This window comes from Harpia harpyja, chromosome 4 (genome assembly GCF_026419915.1).
Source record: "Harpia harpyja isolate bHarHar1 chromosome 4, bHarHar1 primary haplotype, whole genome shotgun sequence".
NCBI classification, from domain to species: Eukaryota; Metazoa; Chordata; class Aves; order Accipitriformes; family Accipitridae; genus Harpia; species Harpia harpyja.
Window position 1 is genome coordinate 16,737,321 of NC_068943.1, and position 22,991 is coordinate 16,760,311.

General features: G+C 37.0%; 1 protein-coding gene across 1 annotated transcript in view; it reads right to left on the reverse strand.

Moving 5' to 3' along the window:
• LOC128141068 (sciellin-like) overlaps window positions 1–22,991 on the reverse strand; it is a 43,776-nt gene continuing 20,785 nt past the window's right edge. Inside the window, exons 2-9 of the mRNA XM_052785627.1 lie at window positions 20,251–20,565; window positions 12,573–12,646; window positions 9,765–9,882; window positions 9,058–9,120; window positions 8,677–8,748; window positions 3,148–3,216; window positions 1,260–1,325; window positions 1–61 (exon numbers count right to left, since the gene is read on the reverse strand). Coding sequence (XP_052641587.1) covers window positions 1–61; window positions 1,260–1,325; window positions 3,148–3,216; window positions 8,677–8,748; window positions 9,058–9,120; window positions 9,765–9,882; window positions 12,573–12,615 — 492 coding nt within the window. The 5' untranslated portion in view covers window positions 12,616–12,646; window positions 20,251–20,565. The remainder of the gene's footprint in view (window positions 62–1,259; window positions 1,326–3,147; window positions 3,217–8,676; window positions 8,749–9,057; window positions 9,121–9,764; window positions 9,883–12,572; window positions 12,647–20,250; window positions 20,566–22,991) is intronic.

Genomic DNA, 22,991 nt, shown 5'->3' on the forward strand with positions numbered 1-22,991 from the left:
TTACTGTTTAGTTTCTGTTGTGGTCTTACTACTCGAAACCGGGGGAGGCATCCAAGATTGCCTGTCAGTGTTAACAAATACATTTTTTAGTATTAGCTTAATGCTGTGCAGTTGAACAGCATACTATGAATGCTAGAATGTCAGAAGTGGTGTAGAAATACCTGGAACTTCTCTTAAATTATTAGTGTTTTGAAATACTGCATGCAGATACTTTTTAGACCTTTTTTTTTCCAGACAACTGAATGGAATTGAAAATAATAATTTTAATTACTGTTGTGAAAAATGTGTTCTCTGACTCTAGGTGGTCTTTTCTGCAACCTGAATGGTACAAATAAATGGATCATTCATGGGAAGGACAACCAGAGAGAATGCACAAAGGAAAGGGTGTCAAGTATCAACCCAAGAAACACATTCAGGCTGGTATTAGAGGTCACATAAACATAACAAGCACTTTCAGTTCTTTTTTTTTGGTCGTTTTTTTCCCCTCAAAACTATCAATCCAGCAATTGTTTGTGAGGAAAAAGCAATTGCACCATAAACAGTGCAATTCAGTGATGGCCTTTCACATCTACAAAGAGCCTGAAGAGAACTACTGGGCTGAAAACACCATAAACTTCCAGTGAACAAGCAGTGTTGTTAGTATGAAAATGATGACATTTTAATTTCTACTTTCATAATTCTACTGATCAAGATTTTTATGCATGAAATATGGAAGAGAAAAATCACAAACGGACAGAATTTGCAGCTGGGAAGGATGCATAAAAATATGGCTATCACCAGCAGTAAATTTTAAATTAAAAATGTAGTTTTTTTGTTCTACACCCTGTTTTTAGTCTTGCTCAGACAATACTATCTGAAATCCAGATTTTTAAAGCTAGCTGTGTATTATGCAGCAAACTCTGTGGTTCATATGTACTGCAACAGCACAGAGTCAAATTCGGCATCAGAGATTTCAACTGGTAGCAATTACAGTGAGCTATAATGCTTTAAACTTAGACACTAAAAAGGCATACGCTATAGCATCTGTTGTGGTATGTCCACCGGGCTCACAAAACTGGCTCTACAGAGACAAACTTGCAACGCAGTACTCCCATGGAAAAAGCCAGAACATGCTAAAGTTTATTTATTGAAGCTTGCTGAGGAGTTAGAGCATGCTAGGGGAGAAAGTTGGTAATTTTTTTTAGGTAATTGTAATACATTACTGAGGTTTAATAGTGCTGTATGTCCTCTGGCAACCAAGCAATGATGGTAATGAATACCTTTTTTTCTTGATTGGAGAAGTTGCAGCAGTGTCTGTGGATGCTGCATTAGGAGTCCAAGACTGTCTGTTAAGGAAATATACTTAATTAATTAACCTTCAATAAATGTATAATTTTAAATTAAAAAAACAGTTATAAGAAATCATATTTCTACTGTCAGAATGAACCAACTGTGTATGGTAAATGGTATGACTATGTTTATATATGCCAACTGAAATTTTGGAAATACCTAAAAGGATACAAGATTTGACACCTTAAGAGATTCTGATGCTTAGAGAACAGATGTGTTTTTACCTGATATAAAAAGTGATTTCTGACTTCTTAAAATCTTGACTTCTGTACCTACACTTCAGTCTTCAACCACTAAAATATTAATATCCTTATTTTTCATACTTTAAGTTTTATGTTTCTTATTCAATTATGTCAATGCTGCTCTATTTTATGATATACCTGTAAAAGGAGCCAGTATTCCTCATACTCCTAACTATATGAGTTCCAAGCCAGTGATTTTTCTCATAAAGTTTATCAAAAAGTCATTGTCTTGTCCTGTGCAATTCTTAATGTAATGAGAATAACTGAACAGAGCTCTACAAATCATTTTATTGCTCTCTAGCAGGAAAAGGTATATACTGTTTAAGTCTCACTTAAGTCCCACTTCAGAATTTGTGGCAGGTCTATTAAAAAATCATCTCCAGACAAAATAACATAAAATCCAATTTATATGATATTTCATGTGTCATCATCATCATGATTTACAACATAATGGTGCAAAACCATAATTTAAAAAATGACCTAACTTGAACTTTAAATGCCAGAGATACTCATTTGCTCTTCAGAGTAATATCTCAACACTTTGCAAGATGACATTTAATTGCTGTGCTCAGTCTTCACTAGCAACTATACTCAGTGTAATTTGTTACTGATAGAACACTACTGACACTGATGAAGGCACAAAGCGATATATTTGTCCCTTTACATTTATAAGTATGGTGGCTGAGCTCTTCTGACTTTCATTTTTGAAATAAAAATTTCAATTAGGTAAGAGCTGTAAGTTCTTTAGAAAATAAACTTTCAGTGTTGTGTAGTCATATTACATATATGAAGTGGCCATCTCTGAATCATAACGACTTTTTTAATAACATCAAAAATTTTGTGCTAACTTATTTTAAATTTAAAATTAGTTTCGACCTGTTTTAAACAAAAGACTGATCTTCCGACAAAAGAAAAGCTTTCCACCGGAAAAATCAGCCTGTCTACCAAAATAGTATTTTGTATGTTTTGGTACTCAAGTTTTCCATTGGCAATGTTCAATGGCATTTTCCACTGAAAACCTTCATTAGAATTTTTTCATGTAGTCTTTCCACAGAAATACATACTGTATTTGGTATAATTCATGCAGAGAAATGTAGAGCTCTAGAATATACCCGCACTGAACTGTTTTCAAAACACTCTCATTCTTTCTTTTTTGTATTTAAAATACAGAGTTTCTTAAATAATTGCTATGCTGAGTAAATGTGTAATCTGAGCTGGTGTCTCTCTTAATCTATGTGGAGAAATAGGCATTTTTAAGGAAAGTTCCTCTTATTCTAAAGAAAATATCTGAGTGACATCAGATGAACTGTCCACCAAAAGACCCTTTTTCTCCTCACTGGCTATAAAAAGTCTATGATAACCTAGATATAGATGTCTGCACTCCAGATCTCAGGTGGTGAAATGAAGCCTACTATTAGCCATATGCCATACAAATCATTTCTCTATATATTCTTGGTATGTACATGTAATCAAAAGCTATGATAATATATAATACTTAGATGATAATGTATGATAAATGATACAAGATAAATTATAATACATAATACTTAGATGATAAAGTTCTCAAAACTCATACCTGTTGCTTTGCTTATTATTCAGAGTTGGGGACTTATTTATTTTATCAATATCACTTCTGGCTGGAATTCTGTCAGAAACACAGAAATTATTTATAATACACACTCTAGATATTTTTTAAAAAAAACCCCACTTTCAGTGAAGTTAAAAGATGGAGTATCACTTTGCCCTGTGTACAGATTAAAAATTCCCCAGTATCAAAATAGGTATAGAACAGAAGCTGTATTAATATATCATTAGTGCATTAATATCTGAAGTGTCTAAGTAGCTCACTGAAAAAAACTGTTTTAAAAGGTTGTGTTCAAACTCTAATTGATATATTGTATCAAGCCTCAGTGTTGTTAACAGTTCATTTATTACAATTCCTTTGAATTAGATCAGAATACTAGAAAGAAAGCAATGTTCAGTCAAGCAGTACATAAACTACCCCCTTTCCCTCTCCCTCACCATCCCTTGAGAGATGGAACAATCTCATTTTCTTTACAGCTTTTAGAGATCAATGTGATTTGAAAATACCCTGGTGTAAGATCCCAGATAAAGCATGGTAGTGACTACAGGAATAACATCTATCAAAGAAGTTAGATTATTTGTGCTGGAATTGATTTTATTAAGCCATGAAATTTACACCAAGAAACAACCACACGATTTTCAAGCCCTTTATGAATTCTAGTTGTTGCTTAAAACCCTTCTGAATTTTCACAGAAAGCACATTGTAGCTACTATAGTTGAAACAGTTTAAGTACTTATTTTATTTCAACTTTCTTCCCATATATGGAATATCCTTTAATAAGAACAGGGGGACTCTGAAAAGCTCAAATGTAAAGTGACATACATTGAAATAGATTACAAGTACTAGGTTGAGGGGGTTATCTTAAATATTTGGCTAAAACAGCTGCAACACATTTTGAGCTACAACTTATTTACATATAGAAATTACTTAATTTTAGTTATCTATTCCCATCTATAAACTGAAGCTATAGATCCAAAACAATTAATCCTAGAACTATTAATCTAATGTAATGTACAAAACATTTTGTATACTGCCTTAAGCCAAGTATCACAGAATACTGTTGTATTTAATGAAAAGCCTTCAAGAGAGCTCTGGGACACAATCTGCACCACCATGTGCTCTGTGCCTTTTTGCCTTTCTCAAATCATAAATTTAATTGTGCAAAAAACTATCTCACGTCACGGGCAGCTTGCCACGGTGAGCGGCAGTTACAGTTACGCGGAAGATCGCTAGAGGTCTCACGGAACTTGCTAGCATCACTGCGGGTGCAAACACGAGCATTTCTGCTAGTTCACAACTATCCAATGAATCAGCATTTCTTTCACGTTTCTATTCGTATTTTCAAAATTTCAGCACAACACTCTAAGTAGTTCTGTATTTGCTCATTTTAAAGATTTCAAGGGTCCATCTGGCACCCTACTCCACTGCTGCCCAATGTAGCAGAAGCTTTGAAAAAAGTGAAAGAAGAAAGGTAAGTATAAAGTTAACTTCTCCTTGTAGAACTTTTCAGCTTCTGTTTAGCAGTGGTTGAAGAATATCCTCTGTTTGCACCCAGAATGCTGTCTCCAACAGACACCTTTGGATCAACGTTCCATTTATCCATCCAATGTTTTTCTGAACCAATTTAAATTTCTGGCCTCCACAATATCCTGTGGTGGTGACTCCTACAATTAATACATGTGTTAAGGGAAAAACAAATGTTCTTCTTTCTTTCTTTCCTTCTTTCTTTCTTTCTTTCTTTCTTTCTTTCTTTCTTTCTTTCTTTCCTTTTCTTTCTTTCTTTTTCTTTCTCTCTTTCTTTTTCTTTAAATCATTACTTAAACATTTTGTAGGCTATCTCCTCATTCTTACAGTGGAACAAACAGAAAATATTCCTTCCTTACTCACATTCCCTATATCATTCCAAGCTGAGGAATCTTTGTCTCTTCAGACATTCCACATATGAAAGCTACTCCCTCCCTGTGATCACTATTTCTCACCGTCCTCTTTATTTTTTTCTGGTTCTATTGTAGTTTCTTCACATAAGTGAAATGCTGCATGCAGTGTTCAAGATGTGCAAAACAGGTTCATACCACAACTGAACAGTGGTTTCTGGATTGCTCTCAGTTCCTTTTCTAATTATTTCTACCATTCCAAAGGATTTGATTATTAATAAAGCGGACAATGGAAGTGTCTTGTTTGCTTCAGTCCCATCTCTTCAGATCTAGTTGCTATAAATGCAGTTAGGATTTATTCCTCCTGGAAGCTATTCTGGACTTAGTAGCATTTAGTACGTGGAAAAATAGCAATGTAATTTTCATCATCACTATCTGATTTTTAAGTTTTCTCCCATCTTTTGTGAAATATTTAGTTAGTTGCTAATAATAAGAGAGAAATAAAAGGATAAATAAAATTCTTCCTCCCATCCAGAAAGGCTGTCTGTGATCATCTGCACAATGAAATTGTTGTCTGAGTTATGATGTGTAGATCTACATGCCAATACAAGTACATGTGCACCTACTGCCATCAAGCTATGGATTTCTGTTAACAACAGCAGTGTTTGGTATTTTCTTGTGCTTGCAGCCAATGGTGCAATTGCATGTAATCATCTGCAACATCTCTCCTAGGTCCTTAATACTGAAACTGATGTTCAGATTTTATAGATATTGGGTTAGGCAAAATTCATATCAAACAATGCTTTCTTTGAACATGGATATGGCAGTATCCAGGAAGCAAAAAGCTGTACTTAATATGGCTTTTAGATATGTTTTCACTGTCGCATTTACACATGCAGTGAAGAACTCAAAATTACTCCTATACTCTTCAAACATTTTATTTTGGATTTTTTTTTTTAAATTAGAATTCAATGACTATTTTGCCATTTTGAAAAGTAGCTATTGAAGAGACATTCATCCAGATAGATCCAGATTCTTTAAATCCTTGGCTTTTGGAATATTACAGTCATGGCCGGAAGAGATGCAACGCAGAATTGTGGAAAGATGTTCCAATATCTAGCTTGAAAACAGATAACTCCTAAAGACCTTTTGCAGGATAGAAGACTACCGTTTTATACAGTGTCTTAGCCAGACAAAAATTATTTTCCATACAGACAAAATGACTTACAATAATTCTGTAAACAGCTCAGAGATCTCCAATACCAAGGTAATTCTTCTCAAGAATTGTCTACTAGGAGCAGTCCTTTAGACTGTATTCCAGGAACATGCTCCATTTTCAACTCTGCCTTTTAGTTTTGAACAGGAAAAAACAATGAATGCTTCTTTTTCACAGAGGCAACTAAGCAATATAGCTGTTCTGCAAACTGGTCTGTTCTAAGCTTGGAGACTTCTGTACTACGGTTATGCTTGCCAGAAATAATTTATAAGAAAATAAGGGAATTGTACCTGGTGGAGAACATCCTTCACAGAGGAAGCAGGAGTACCAAATTTGTCTGCAGGCTACAAAAAGGTGCTAAGAGAAAATACACCACCACACCCTTTTATGCCTTAGGTTGCAAGTTTGAGGATATGCAGAACACGTGGTCATCCCTTACAGAAGTGCCTGCTGGCAATGGGCGTGCACACATTAATCCTGGAATGGCTATATTGCACAGTTTTGAGAAGACCAGTGATCACTGAGGAAAAATAAACAACTTGACCGCAGCTTCCTCATTGTAATCATTTCATGGTAGAACCATCATTATTCACTCCATTTATGGACATATTCTGCATTAGTTATCAAAAGTGTATATTCACACCTATAATCCTTTCTTTGTATTCTCTGTCATCTGTTGCATGTTAAGAACCCTTTACATATTAGATATTTGTGTATATGAAAACAAAAGACAGTCAGCTTACAACCTAAAATAATTCAGACATCTTAATATGTCAGCATAAAGCAAAAAGGCACAGATAGAGTACAAAAGGACAATGCTGTTCAGCGACACTGTAGAAAATGGAGTTGTCCTATGACTTCTAAATTAGTAATCAGGGCTTCTATGCATGGAGATCAAGTCTTAAAAATTGTTTTGAAGTCAATGAGTATGTGGATAAGAGTGACATCTGATATATTCTACTTGAATTTCCAGAGCTTCACAGAAATTTGCTTTAAGGGCTCTTAAATAAACTGATCTCCTATGTGGCAATAGAGAAGGTCCTTTCGTGCATAAATAACTGCTTGAAAAGCAGGAAACAAAGGTTTGGAATAAACAACAATTTTTCAGAAGGAGGGATCTGTACAAGACCTGTGTTTTTCCTTATGTTCACAAATTATCTGGAAAAGGAGGAGAATGAGATTATGTTGCTTGCCAATGACATTAACTCATCGTAGTCAAAGCGAATGCCGACTGGCAAGGCTTTCAGAAGTTGTCTGCTAACATATCAGATTTCTAAAATGGCAGATGACATTCACTTTTCTTAGATGCAAAGTAATGCCTGCCAAGAAAATCAAGTGATGTCTGAACCAGCTATTATTACTCAGGAAACAGGTCTTGGAATTATATAGGTAATGTTATGAAAATCAAAGCTCAATTCTCAGCAGTACTCAAAAGAGCAAATTCAGTATTATGAAGTATGAGGGAAGGAATAGCAAGTGAACCAGAAGCCGCTGTTATACTCTATCTATACAAGGTGTGCACCCATCTTAAATACCTGCATGGAGATTTGGACCCCCAGATCAAAAAGACTGCTATGGAAATAGAAAAGATACAGAGAAGAGCAATAGGTAAATTGAAGTTATAGAATGGCTTCCTTGTGATTGGTCTACAAATACAGCAGTATTCACTGGCTTGCAGAAGAATTGACAGATGGGTGATTTCACATAGCTCTGTAGCCTGTTCTGTTCCAGACTTATATGGAGAAGGTAAATTTTACGTAACAATTTTTCATCATTTCTTACAACAGAAGGATCATCAAACAAAATAATAACACAGTGCTAAGATCCAAGCAAACAAGTGCACTTTTTCCACAGTGTGCATTTAAATGCTGGTATTCATAGCCTCAGCACGTTGTGGATACCAGATGTTAATGAGGGCTGAATTTTGAAGATGCAACATGGAAACAATCTGCAAACACAAGCATGGGCATGTCTTAACAGAGGTCAAGGCTGAAGAGGACATTCAAATTAAGGACCTGTATGACAAGCATATGATTCTGATATTTGTACTGATCATGGTAGGAAGTGGCAGCAAGGATTTGCAAAGAACTAGGGGTTTACCCGTGTTGTGCTTAACTATTGGAGATAGGACTTTGATTTACAGTTTAAAAAGCAGAAAATTTTGAAGGAGTGGTTATCTGTGCAGAGATACATTTATGAGGACAAGAATACACAGAAATTGATACAGAAAAAGCAGAGCAAGATGTCAAAAGAACCTTTTCTCAAATCACATTTCCATTTGTCTCATTGATAATTCATGCAAAAATCATTCAGTCTTCTACTTAGACACTTAATAAACAACAAAATTATAAAACCCCACTGTTTTCATTCATGCTTTCATTTTTAAGACCTCTCACAGGTATGAGAAATACATACAGAAAAAAGTCCTACCTGTCCAAGGTAGTATCAGACCTGTATCGCCCAAGTACAGCTTTCTGATCTTCCTTTTCATTTGTGCTACTGCTATAAAAAATGTTAGAAATGCCATTTTGGTCACTTTTTATTAAACAACTCATCACCAATAAAACATTATATAAATCTCAAATTAAGGTATCATATAGGATTTCAGACCACCCAGGTGTCAACAGATCCAACCCTGCATCCATTGCAATGATCAACTTAATTCTTGACTTCAAAGTCAGATTTACAGTGTAAACATGTATAGACTGAAACTGAACAAAGCAATCTCTTGCTATAAACAGGATATACTAAAAGGATACTCAGTTTTCTTTGGCAACATCATTAGAAAGGTGTTCACATACTCCACTGTACCTGTGTAGGCTGTCTTGGGATTTGTACTGATTAAGCACAGCCCTTCCATAGTTTTCATCAGCACTTCAAGCAAAAGAAAGAGAGTGGTTAGTTAAAATTTTAATATTAAAAATAGAAAATTGTTTCTTGGTGAAAGATTTCTGTCCTCTATCAGATTTCATAGCTGTCCACTGCCACCATAACCACACCAGCTACATATCTCTGCATTAGATGACTCCAGACATGTTGGAGTAAGAATTAGCTCTTCCTACATGCTGTTCATGAACCATATAATGAGGGCCTTGTCTCAAGATAGACTTTCTACTATAATACAAGTCCTAGTTTGCATTACAGTAAATTTCAACTGATTCTGACTTAAGCTCCTTAAAAGAACTTGCCAAGACTTATAATCTGCATGCTTGTAGAAAAGAAAAATTCAGATCATATTGTTGCAACCTAAGTATATGAAATGTGCAATTTTTCTTGTAGAGCAGAAGCCAGACATCTCATTAAATGCTCAGTGCTCAAAAGTCCCAATGAAAAACATAATTAGTGAAAGTCCAGCAAACTAATATTTCCAAAAGGCAATCAATACCTCATCAAGATAAGCAAATAATAGTTATTTGATTAAATTCATGTAATTCTGGTTGATACCATTCATGAAAAAGTAGACCCTCCATGAAAATGTACATGGCATACGGAAGAAATGTATTTCATATCTTTCTTACCTTTCCTCTTCAGGCCTCTTCTTTATCCAGCTGTTATCTTGCAAAAGGGTCCGTCGTTTATTAATATCATGAGTAGCCTGTTGTCTGCTTTTAATTGCAACAGAGGGGCTCTTATTATCTGCAAATGCAGAGAAACATGTCTTGAAAATGAATGTATGGGATAACTTTGGAAACTTAAAGTACTATTAGAAAGGCTGAAATATGTAGAAGTTTAGCACAGATTGAATCTTCAGCTATCACTCCTGTTTGGTGCAGACCGTTTCCTTGAAATATTTGTAGCTTAATCCTTTCAAGGGACTGCAGAAGCCCACTTTACCAAGCTAAATTCAGTTTCACCCTTAATATGAAACAGCTTCATATATTTTTAATGTAAACAAATATCACAGATCTGATAAAGGAATTATGAAATATACATACAACAGTAATTCCAGGAATTAATCCTGTTTCCTGGGGTGTTGTCTGTGATTTTTTGTATTCGCAGATGTGTGACAGGATGCAAATTTCAAACAAAAGCTAATCTTGAGATGATCACATGGTCTTCCACCTATATCCAGCCCAACATGTGTGGATTTTCAGGTTTCTCAAAAGGGTCAGACTCTCTCTGAAGCTTTTTCCTCAGTGGCTGAATGAACAGTCTCTTTTCTAACCAGCTACCTAGTTTTACTGAACTTTTAATAAAAACAATACCTTTAAGATCTATAACTTTACATCAAATTTAACTAAAATTGGTGTATGGTTTCAAAGGTTATTGGGAGGGACAGACAGACATGCACACTCACACACTGGGTGAACATGGAAGCCTTATTTACTTATGAAAACAACTTAAAATATCTTAGCCCAACAACTCTGATATTTAGTATATTGAGGAACTAACAATATGATGTTCACTTGATTTGTGAGAATATATGTTCCTCACTGTATTAGAAAGCTGATGTTTATCTCCTTTGGTTTCCCTTTATGAGGAGTTTGGCCCAGAAGCAAGCAAAAATATTCAATGACTATTGTCGAGTATTCTCAGTTCTTTCTGTTCCCACCTAAGTTTCATATCATCATCCTGTTTGAGGTGAGGTGGAATATTGTTGTGCCAGTTTAACATTCCCCTTTAAAATGCAAGACTAGAAGTTAAGCCCAAATAGAAACTCCATTTTTTAATTGTGATATTTGCCCCAAACTTTCTCAGACAAGAGAAGGTGAAAAATTAAATATGCAAAATCTTTGTCAATGGCATTCAATTAATCAAAAAACTGACTGATGAAGAATACTGAGTTTCTCGGGTTTTCCTTTAGAGACCTTAATGATTTTCTCCATAAATTCCTCACTTTCTGACCATCCATGCAAAAGGAGTTCAACACCACCAGATTTCAGGAGACGTCACTATTTGGAGTTCAGTAAGGACATCTGACCGTAAAGACTGTGTATAGAAAGACCACACTTCACAGAAAACACATACAGTCAGTATTACATCATTTGTCAGAGCTGTGTTTTCTCATTCTGCTGCGATTTATAAGAAAATGTAGTTCCTGCTTTTAATACAAGAACTTCAGCTGTAGCAGTAACATGAAAAATGACAAATAGCTACAGTGAGTGGAAGACTAAATCATAATAAAGCAGCAAAATATTTATTTTAAGTGACAATTGCCAAGACTGATTTTTTAAATACATGTATATTCAAGAAGTACTCAGTACATATCCAGCTACTAAAATTAACCTTGCATGTGCAACATTGGCTTTTTTCCAATAGCATTGTAGGAAAACTGTTATCACCTACCCAAAAATCACTTGGATTGCACAGAAATCATGGCTTTCTTAATTGCTTAGTGCAAACAAGATTTTGGGAAATCTCCTATAAAGGCAGTAGCCAAGGAATATATATTGTGTTTTCTTTTCAAGAAACATCACAAGCAATTTGCTAATGCATGAGGCCTTGAGTTTGCTGAAGAGTACTCATTTCTGGTCTAATGAATTGTCTCCCAGTTTCAATTACAAAATTAAATATAGATCTGATACAACAGTTCAGGTCACATGAGCACAGGCAGATGGAGCTTATCCCCTTCTTATTTTGGCAATAAAAATTTTATGTCCTTAACACGGTAGGCCAAGCTGTTCCCCACCATGGCTGTACCCATTTTGGTGTACTTAGGCCTGGCACATCCTACCCAAACCAGGTCCTCACGTGCCTCAAAACACTTCAGTCTTTCAAAGTATTTTGTACATTCTGGGGAAATGGAAAGTTTCATCGTGTTTCCAGTTTGGCTCTGGTCATTTCTCTGCATAGAAAGCAAACTCCAGCCCTCCTCAAATTTCATCCCTCCAGAGGAACAAAAAATCCCATCTGACAATTATTAAATAGCTTTTCTCTCCCCTCCCCCCATTCTAATTTTCCTCAATTTCTCCTCATTTCCCCTGAGCGAGTCAAAGAGACAGTGCTGAGACTGATGGAGGCTCTGTCTGCCCACTGCCTTCCCAGTCACCATGCTCCTGTGAGGTTGCCACAGCAACCACAGGCCTCAGCAGAGGGAACCGCCATCTTGCACCACACAGCCTGGCTCCCCCACACCACACTACACTGCCCAATGTGGTGGTTTGGCCTGAATCTCTGCCAGCAAAAGCTTATGCACAACACTGCTAGCTTTGCAGCTGAAGCAGGTCCTACTGTGAATCTAATAACTAGCCTGTCACTGCCAAAGAGTGGTGGCGTGCCCTCTGAGGGAGCTGTGTGATGGGCATGGCGATGCTTAGAAATGAGGGAGGCCGTGCCTCAACCTCTAAGTGCCCTGAGAGCAGAAAATGAAGGAGATTCAATGTTACCGCTTTGATGAGGAGACTGTTTCCTTACGCTGAAAGCTGACATTTTGTTCAGTGGGGTGTCCTTCTGTGGGAATCTAAAAGAAAACATGAAAAAAAGAGAAGAGAGAGTTGGCAGTGAGATTAGGAATCAGCCCCAAAGTTTAAGTTCGTTTGCCACTTTGATCGCCTCCTCTCACAAGTTTAGTCTGATAGGGTAAAACGACTTAGTGCTAGCTGCAGCCCTCTTCGAACGTGCTCAGGCATGGCAGTGGCTTTTCCCTCCCTGGTGATGACTATGTGTATCTGTCATGGTTTAAGCCCAGCCGGTAACAAAGCACCATGAATCCACTCACTCACTCCTCCCCTCCAGCCCCGATGGGATGCAGAGAAAATATAAAGAAAAGTTCATGGGTCGAGACAAGGACAGGGAGGGATCACTCACAACTTATGGTCACGGTCAAAAGACAGACTCAACTTGGGGAAAAAACAAAATCAATTTAATTTACTACAAATCAAATCAAAACATGGATAATGAGGAGTAAAACCAAACCTTAGCACACCTTCCCCCCAGCCCTCCCTCCTTCCCGGCTCAGCCCCACTCCCGGTTCTCTCTCCCTCCTCCCCCCAGCGGCGCAGGGGGACGGGGAATGGGGGTTGGGGTCAGTTCTCCACACATTGTCTCTGCCACTCCTTCATCCTCAGGGGGAGGACTCCGCACTCCTCCCCTGCTCCAGCATGGGGTCCCTCCCGCGGGAGACAGTCCTCCATGAACTTCTCCAATGTGGGTCCCTCCCACGGGAGACAGTCCTCCACGAACTTCTCCAATGTGAGTCCCTCCCACGGGCCGCAGTCCTTCAGTCCCAGGCTGCTCCAGCACGGGCTTTCCCATGGAGTGTCGGCCATCTTGGGGGGCCTCCGTTCCCCCGCTCCCCTCCGTGGGCTGGGGGGGACAGCCTGCCGCCTGGTCTCCCCACGGGCTGCAGGGGCATCCCCTCCTTCCTCCCTGCCCTCGGGATCTGCACAGGGGTTCCTCTCCCATCCCGATCCCCCGACTCCCGGCAGGTTTCCCCTCTGGAATCTGTTCTCCCAGAGGCACTACCGCCGTCGCTGACGGGCTCAGCCTGGGCCAGAGGCGGGTCCGGCTCCCAGCCGGGGAAGCTTCCAGCAGCTTCCAGCAGCAGCCGGCCCTGCGCTACCAAAAACTCCACCACACAAATCCAAAACAGTATCCTTGCCCTGTGCCTCTGCCTATCACACTGTTCCTCTTTCTCCTTGTTGGGAGCTCCTTCTCTGAGAACTTGTTGGGTGGTGAGAGCCTTCGGAGGGCAAGACAGAGTAATGAAGAATGGGGCGAGGTGATTAGCCTAATGGGAAGATGGTATCAGCCTGTGGCTCAGAGCGGCGCCTCGAGCGCACGTGGGCTCACCCAGCCCCGCTGACGGGTCTCAGCTTCAGTGGCCTGCAGCTAACGCGGGGGTCCAGGACAGAGGCGGTCCTTCTGCCCTGCAGCAGTTTTCCAGTCACTGGCTTCTTCCCTTATCTCAAATCAGGTGAAAAAATGAGCCTCCAAGACTGCTGATTTAAAAAAAATAATAATTATCTGGGAGTTGAGCCACTAAAGATTTCATGTTATGCTTTGAAACTGGATTTTGAATATCAGCTTTCCTAGAGGAAGCATCAAGCAGAACATAATGACATTTCAACAACAAAAAATTCCCCCTTAAGTGAAAAAAAAACCAACAATCCTAACTTTGACTTAAGAGTGTGGACAAAACCGACCCTCTTTAGCAAATGGATTCCTTTTTGAAAAGCAGCAGCTTCCAAGAAAACAGTGTTAAGCTGGAAAGCTCCCAGCCAGCTCCACTGGTCAGGCTGCTAAAATTTACAGAAGCACCGGAAAACAGTTTTTGTGACAGAAGCTGTCATTAAAATTTAGAAACATTCCTGGTTCTCTGGGTGACAGAGTTGTCCTGGGTTTTTTGCAGATGTAGAGTGCATTGCTCACTCACCTAAGATAGAGTGGATTGAGAGCCTGTGGCTGTTTCTTTACTGATGGCAGGCAAAGAAGATGTTGAATTTTGGCAAAAGCTTAGCAAAAATACTAAAAGTAATACTGACAATAAAACATATAAAACTAGTGGATGCCAAAATTGTCCTTAGAGCAGATTTTTCTTTTCTGTGTTTTTACTGCCAATTACTAAACAAGCTTATGATTACCAAGAAAAGAAAGCAGGAACCTAAAATCTGGATGTAAACAAATACAGATCTTTTTACAAAGATATAAATACAAAAATAATATTGAAGTCCAAAAGTCCACATATATCTTACCCAGTTGTGAAATTGCAGATGTTTATAAGCGTTTAAAATTCTGGCATGTTGATTGGAAGGCTCTGACCCACACTCCTTTCTTTTAACCTTAGTTGTTGGTACCAAGCATGCATTGGCACAGCGTGTGTAGAAAACATGTGACTGCTGGATTTGGTTCCCACCCAATAAAAATATGCTCAGGGCTGTGGTGAGCCTTATTTATTTTGCAATAAGTTACAAAATGGCTTTCAAATTACTGATATAAAGTTTTAAGCAGATATGCACTGAACTTCCTAGATACTGTTCAGGTAGGTTATCAAGCAATCGGTGTTAGATAATAACCAATCTTGCTATGAGTTTTCCTGAACTGTCACAAAATCATAGAGAGGACTCTGATTTTTTTATGTTTTCAGCATAGCAACAGCTGGACATCTGAGGTTTTTATTTCAGTCAGTCCCGGGATAATAGGAAGTTTGACGTTTCAGTATATTTCACAAGCATTGAGTGCTTGCATTTCTTCATCGGGAGAAGAAGCTGTAGTTTGTATTGAAGGAACTTGGATTTATTTTCTAATAAAGACTTTTAAAGCCATTTCCTAATGGAAGTGAATCATAAAACTTTGAAAATGGAGCCTTTTTTTTTTGGAAATTAAACCAAATGTGGTCATTCTAAGGCTTAGACTATCTTGTTAAAATACTTATTTTGCGATTTAAATATTTCTCACTAATGACAGGAAACTGTCATGTTATACTATACCCTTCCTTTCCATAGATTCATGATGGAAACTGAAATTTCTCACATAACTGGCAAGGAAGTATCATACACCTTTGTTTAAAATAAATAAGAATGCTTCAGACGTGTTCTGAAATATAAATTATCACCAAAGCAAAAAATCCATACATTTTGAGCCTTGTCTTTAAAATCTACAGAATAACTACAAATGCATTAATGACACTGACACCCTGAAAAGCAACTGGAAAGCAGGTTTGCAACTCCCTCTTGTATCCATGCACGACAAAAGAAAGTCCAGCAAGTGTGTTTCTTTCATCCTCCATCATTTAATTAAAACTGTGTTTTTTCTCTTTCCTATATTCATTTTTTAATGTTTTTAGGGCAAAACAATATTTCTGTTGCATATGTGTACAGCATCCAGAATAAAATACTACCTAGTCTCCCAGCCTGAAAGTAGTATGCATAAATGAATGTAAGAAACAGGCACACTCCCTTTCACAGTCGGCACTGAAAATGTGCCAGGTATTCTGAAATTTTAAACCCAAGCATTTTAGTCTTACAGAATACTGCCATATTGTCCTCAAAGTTTACTTCTTGCTTCCAAACTTTCAAGTTGTATATCAAAGATTAATCAATTAAAATTTAAAATGCAAATTAAAAAAGAAAATCCTACTTTAATCTCTTGCACAGACAATCAAGAATCATCAGAGTAAGATTTAAAATTCAGGATCTTAGAAATGAAAAGAATCTTGCGTAAAGAGGCAGAATACAATTCATCAAAGCATTTTTTTCTTGGTCTTTACTATTGTGAACTAAGTGTGTTTGTGTCTGTGCGTGTGGAAAGGGGAATGGACAGAAGATTGTGAGGATCACATTAGTTTAAAAACTTCAGCTCATAAAGATCTGGAACCATCACATTATTCACACAGGTCAGTGAACTGCTTATCTTCAGCCCATAGTTCAAGGGAGATAAAAAAAAAGTTTTTAACTTTGTAAATGAAATTGTGAGAAAGAGAAGTTATGGGCTTCTATAGTATAGTATCGTAGTAAATTATGTTTAGGCATTCTTAATAAGATCTCAACCACTGAAGCAAAACAACTCAGCTGGAATGCAAAACAAAACCAAACAGGAATGCAGCTCCAGTGTAATTTGAATTTAAAAACAGCATCAGAAAACTTTAAAAGAAAATTAAAACTGCCCCAGCCAGTCCAATGAGCAGTTCCCAAAGAGTTTTAAGACATGCCAATCCTGGATTCAGTCCCTCCCCCATTTTTGGGGAAATCCAAATACAATCCTGAAAAAAAACAGAAAAAGCTTCAGACATGACTTCAGGGAAAGTCAAATGCTTCTCCAAGCTGGTAGCCAGTTATTCAGAAAGCAGCACAGGTCTCCAATTCCGTTTTTATCACAAATAGCCATATTCACACTTCTACATCTCCTTTCCACATCCTGCAGTGACTGGTCAGCAGAAGGTCTCAGGCCTGCCTTAAATTCTCAAAGCTAGACCTTCTAGTTTTCAGCTGGTCTGAACACACCCATTCTTCCAACACAGAGTCCTCTTGCCTTCCTTCTGTTCTTGGCTGTAGCTTTCTATGTAATTAACTTTCACATATATGCATTGCCGTATTTAAAAAAATACATAAGAATAATACAAACATTTCCTGTAAGAATCATGTTTTCCACATCAAACTGAACTAGTTACAACCAAAAAAGTCTTTGTTCTTTGGCTTCTAGCTATGACAGTGATTAAGACCTTATTTATAAATATTCAATTTATATGTATTTTGCTTTTACTATTTCTTTCCACAGCTTAGAGGTACCACATATCATCACACCGTATAATAAGTAATTCGGTACAGTAGATGTTGAAGGAGTGTTGAGGGAGGTACACCTTCTTCTCTTAAAAGTCAAAACATTTGTTTTTATACCAAAGCATTGCCAAATGTGAACGCCTAAAATATCAAACTTCCTACTATTATTAATGAACTGGGTGGTACAAAAAGTTGTAGATAAACAACTAGTTTAAAACAGAAAAGTTTCAGAATTTTCCTGCTTCCAAATTCTCATGCTGCATTGCCGAAGCAGCCTGGATTGTAGAGAAGCCACTGTGTTTGGCATGTCCACATAAAAGCCAGCTGGAACAAACAGGTTTCTTATACATGGCTCTACACAGCCACAGCTTGCTGACTACTGTTTGCAATGCATCCTTAAAGTTCCAGCTTTTCAAAAATGTTTAATATCTGTCATATGAAAAAGAAAATAAATATACACTTTGTTCTTTCTTAATCCCAAATATGAAACTTTCCACCAAAATTTCATCTTCTTGAAGGACTATTCTGCTCTGAAGTAAGCTGAACATTCAGTGTCTTGCGAGTACTCAAAGCTCAAAATTTTAGAATTATTCTATTAGAAATCTAATAAAAGGTTAGGAAATTGATTTTCCACATCCTTTCTGTTTTAACCCATTTGCTTGCTTTCACTGCAGTCCAGGAGAAATTTTGGATAGAATAACTGTTGGTGAGAGAATAAAATGAAGGCTTACTTCAGCTTTACTTTTTGTTTCTTTTTTTGCCATTGGAACTGTTAATGTTAATTCTATAAGACATGGCTTATCTTTCATTTATGAGATGAATGTGGAGAATATGACATTTTAAACAAAAGTGCATTTGATCCTACTTAATCAGTTTCAAAGCACACCACAGTATTTCTTTGCCTTAGTTAATGACTTTTACGTCAGGTCAGCAAACTTTGTTGTTTTCTCCATCATTTCTCTTGAATATAGTAAGACCTAGATGTGTGAGCAAGCAACTGACTAAAGTAATTCTGACTTGATACAAGATAAAGATCTCCAAGCCTTAGAGATAAGGCACTGGGGAGACACATCATTACAGTTGTTCTTCTAGATAGATGTCCAGAATTGTGTGACATGAAATCTTTCTGGTTTGGAAGTTAATACCAATTTTGCTGTTTTCTATATCCATCATTTCTCCCCTCAAATATCAGAATTGCTGTGACTGGTATGTCAGATCTGGCTACCTATACTTCAACTATAATAATTTGTATTTCTAAACATGGCTTCACTTCATCATAGCAGGTAAAGGCTGTTTTTCAAATCACCATTTAGACCCACTCAAAGCTGTACCATCCTTCACATTTCTAAACTTGCTATTTCAGTCAAGCATACAATCTCCTAAACAGCCTTAAAGGCCCACTCTGTCAGGTACAGATCTGTATGTATAACTGATGCTGCACTTTTTCTCCCATTCAAAATTGTCACCAGCATCCACTGTTGTAGCTCAAGACTGTAGGTCAGGACATAAAGTAAAAGAACAATGGTGCTGCTAATTCAGCACAGTACCAAGTGTGTACTCAGAGCTTAACAAATAAACACTTGGGTATCCTGTATATCAAAATTATAAGTAACATGATTCTCTTTATTTGGCAATTAGTCTTTTTGTCCTTTTTCTGAAAACTACATGTAAAAATAACTATATTTATTTTACAGACATTAAAGAACAACAAAAACATGTTCCTAGAGTGAATTTTTTTTCAAGAGTTACACATCAGAGCGATAGCCATATAATACATTTGTAAACTTCTGGAAATAACACATTCTGTTTAAATAAGTATTTTACTATACAGTTTAGGCCACAGAATTGATAACAACCCTCACAGAGAACAGGAATAACATGTGTATGTGTGTAAAAGAGAAAACAGGCAAGGTTGGAACAGGCAAGGTAGGACTAGAGAACACGTGAATGTACAACAGAGATCATTCATCTATTTGTAGCAGAAAGAGCTCTCAAAACTGGTTTTTCAGGACGTGGGTGGAGGAGATTCTGTTTTGAAAGAAATTAAGCTTTGGAACTGTCACTAATGTAAAATCAGCTGCTAAGTCAGAACCCAAATCTGTATGTGTTTTCAAGTTAGAACTATACAATCGTTTTTAAATGGCATGCTTTTTTTAATAGAGTGTAGAAGGGGGGGCGATAATTTTAGATTTTTTTTTCAACTCGTTACTTTCACTTTGCTATATTTTTAATGAAGAATGCTTCCTGTTTATACATGGGTTCCATTCATGGTGCAGATAAGTCATTGTATCAAAACAGATACAAAGAATAGGTATTTTTGCTATACCTTTAGCAAGGGTGGAAATGATTTCTGGATACTTCACAAGTAGCTTGTTCTTAAAAAGTATACTGTGGCTAAATTTTTTTCAAAATCATACACTTGAAGCAAATACAAGTAAATGAGTTTTTAATTTTAGATAAAAATTCCCAGGAAAGAATAAAGAAACAGTAAAGCAAACCAAAGAGCAAAAATGACATTAAAACAGCCATTTGGGAAAAGTGGTCTGAACAGTGAGTTTGTCATGAGAGAAATAGCACTGAAATACATTACAATTAACAATATAATGTATGTAATGAAGTAATTAAGATAGTATGGCCAAGAGAACATTTCAGAAAGGTCCAGGGAATTTGAACACCTAAACTGAGACACTTTTAGAGCTGAATTTTCATAGTCAAGTTCTTCACACTTCTTGAAAATCAGATCCTTTGAAGTGGGATCCTCAGTTAGACACTAAGAAATCACAGAACATCTGAAAATGTAGGACTTTTGATACATAGTATATAAAAACAGAAAAGTAAATGCCCTTACCTAGGTATGGTAGAAGTTAGTGTCCTAGTGTGGCTCAGTGTCGTAAGTCAACCTGGAGATATCTGGAAGTGAGGTACAATCAAAGCAAACAGAGAGCGGAACTGTTGTTCCCCATCCAGCTGTCTGAAAAGTCAAGAGGCTTCTCCTTCAGAGGCTGAGTCACCTCAGGAGGAGGTAGGAGGTGTGGAAAAGGGTGGCACCTTGTAGAAATACCAGATCAATTAAAAGTACCGGTGAGTTGTTATACTTCTATACTTGCTGTACTTTTCAAGTGCAGTAGGGCTGGGTTTCACAAAATGGAATGCTTTTACAGACCTTGAAACAGAAAACCAATCAATTACTATTTGGAAAAAAATATGCTATGCTCATTTGGATTTTCCACAGAAAAATACATTGCAGAGATATAGGGCTGCCTCTCAGCTAGAGGGTTTCAGGTATTTACACAGGTGAACATGAAGAAACACCATATTTCATCAAAGGAAAATTCTGCAAAAATGTTACGTGGGGAACACACACTGCAATCTGATATGCATTAAGTATTTGCGCTTTCTGAGTATGTGGGCAGAGGCAAAAGATCTGTGGGGGAAAACCCTCCCATGAGAGATCTTGTTGAAAGTCCCTCTTATCTGTGCATATTTGCATTCTCCTTCAGTACAGCCAATAATAAACAGAAAGGAGAGAAGAGACTGCCTTCATTACTTTTTTTTCTTTTACAATGGCTGCAACACATTTCTCTGTAGGCTAAGAACTTTTTCTTACTATTAAATACAGTAGCAAGGAACATAAACTTCCTTATAGGAATGCTGTATACAACTCTATGGCTCTGTTTAAGATACAGAGTCTGTTTTTAAAGTATCTTATACAAGCCCACACTTATTTTATATTTGTAGAGCTTTTGTAATGAAATACGTAAGATGTGGTTATACAAGATTCTGAGTAACCTTTAGTCCTACTGTTTTTTTTGAAAATTAAGAATTTCTTTCAACACAAAAAAGTGCAACTCTGACACAAATTAACTTAGTAAATGTCTCCTTAGTCATATTTCTAGTCCTTATTTTTGCTGATGGTTGCCTCTTCATAGGCTTGGTGCTTAGTAGCATGAAGTTATTGTCTAAACATTGGTTATATCTGATGAAATACAGCTGATGAAGCAGAGCAGCAGACAGGAAATTACCAAGTATAAACTACTAACTACCACAAGTTTCAGAATTAATGAATACAAACAAGCAAACCTTTCTGAACTTTGTACATCTCATCTTCTGGGTTTCTGAAAGTGAAAAATACTTATAGCAGTCCTGGCATATTCAGGTACACCGTGCTATATGTTTATCTTTTTACAATCAAGAAGAAAATTTTACAAATTAATCTCCTTACAGACATATTATGATTTTACAATTTTAACACACATGCCTCCCAAATGAAACAAATGTCTTTCCTCATAAGCAATGCACAATGGGAATTAGCTTAAAAAAAAATCTACATACGCTTTGAGTTGAAATGGACATATAGCTTTGATTTATAATAACAACACTTGAGACTAGGAATATCTTTTTGTTTTGAAGCATTTTTCACTCACAATCCAGGTGCTAGATTATATTAATTTTTTATAATTTTACATTCAACCAGAAGAGTTCTGCTTGTAAATCAGAGATAAGCTTAACTTGTCTCACAGTGCTTCCTTCTTTAGCCAAAACATTTGAGAAACACAAATAGAGGTGCAACTAATACAGTCTGGAGAAATTAAATTGATATTTTCCTGTATTTATAATCTTTTAACACAGAGAAGAAACTATGGGCCACAGCAAGCCAGTTCAGCTACCTAAAATAAGCCAGAGGCTTATTCTAAGACAGTCCTTGCTAACTCTTTAGCGGCTGGCACGACGGAATAGACCCTCTACAGGAAAATACATACATATAAGAAATTCCAGCAATGGTACTGACCTTAGCTTGAGAATAAAGCAGACCAGCTATCTTTTATTGACTGACCTGCAACAACCAGTAAATTCAATGGATGGTGAATTTTTTATGTTAGCTATGCTGATTACTTAATTTTTCAAAGCTGGAAAAAATAATTTAAAAAAAAACCGCAACATTTTTTTCAGATTAAAGAAAATCTGACTTACTGCTAATCATTCTGTCTGATTTTCTCTATGGTAATCACATACAAGTATCGTACCTGGTTTATAAACAATATATGATGCAGTGCCATGTATCAGGAATTGAACATTTTCAGCATAAACGTACCGTGAAAGTGACCCATAACTATTTTCCATGAACAAGCTTCCCGTACTCTGAAGAAATTCAGCTTTCAGAAATTCAGAGGAACTCAAACTTTGCTTCTGGATCTCAATATAGCAAATAAATTGTACCACAAATCCAGTCATCCCCAGATTGTGTGAACTGTTCTTCAGTCAGGTTTAGAGAACAGTTTTGTTTTCATTCTCTAGTTTAAGGTCCTTATTTAGTTGAAGGAGGGACAGAAATACAGATACAGTGAAATTTAATTGCTCAGACTATATCAGAATTTGAATTATGTCTCCCTTATTTCCTTTCTTGCTCGCAAGAAAATTCCCCAGTTGTAGCACAAAGAGATAGCATTCTGGACACAGATTTTTCAGCAATGTCAAAAAAGAACAATGTAAAAAATACAAGCACGTATATGCCTCTGTATTGTCCACCAATGACTTATAATCAAAGGATGTAATTTACCTAATTTACTAGTTCACCACATTGGGCTATGC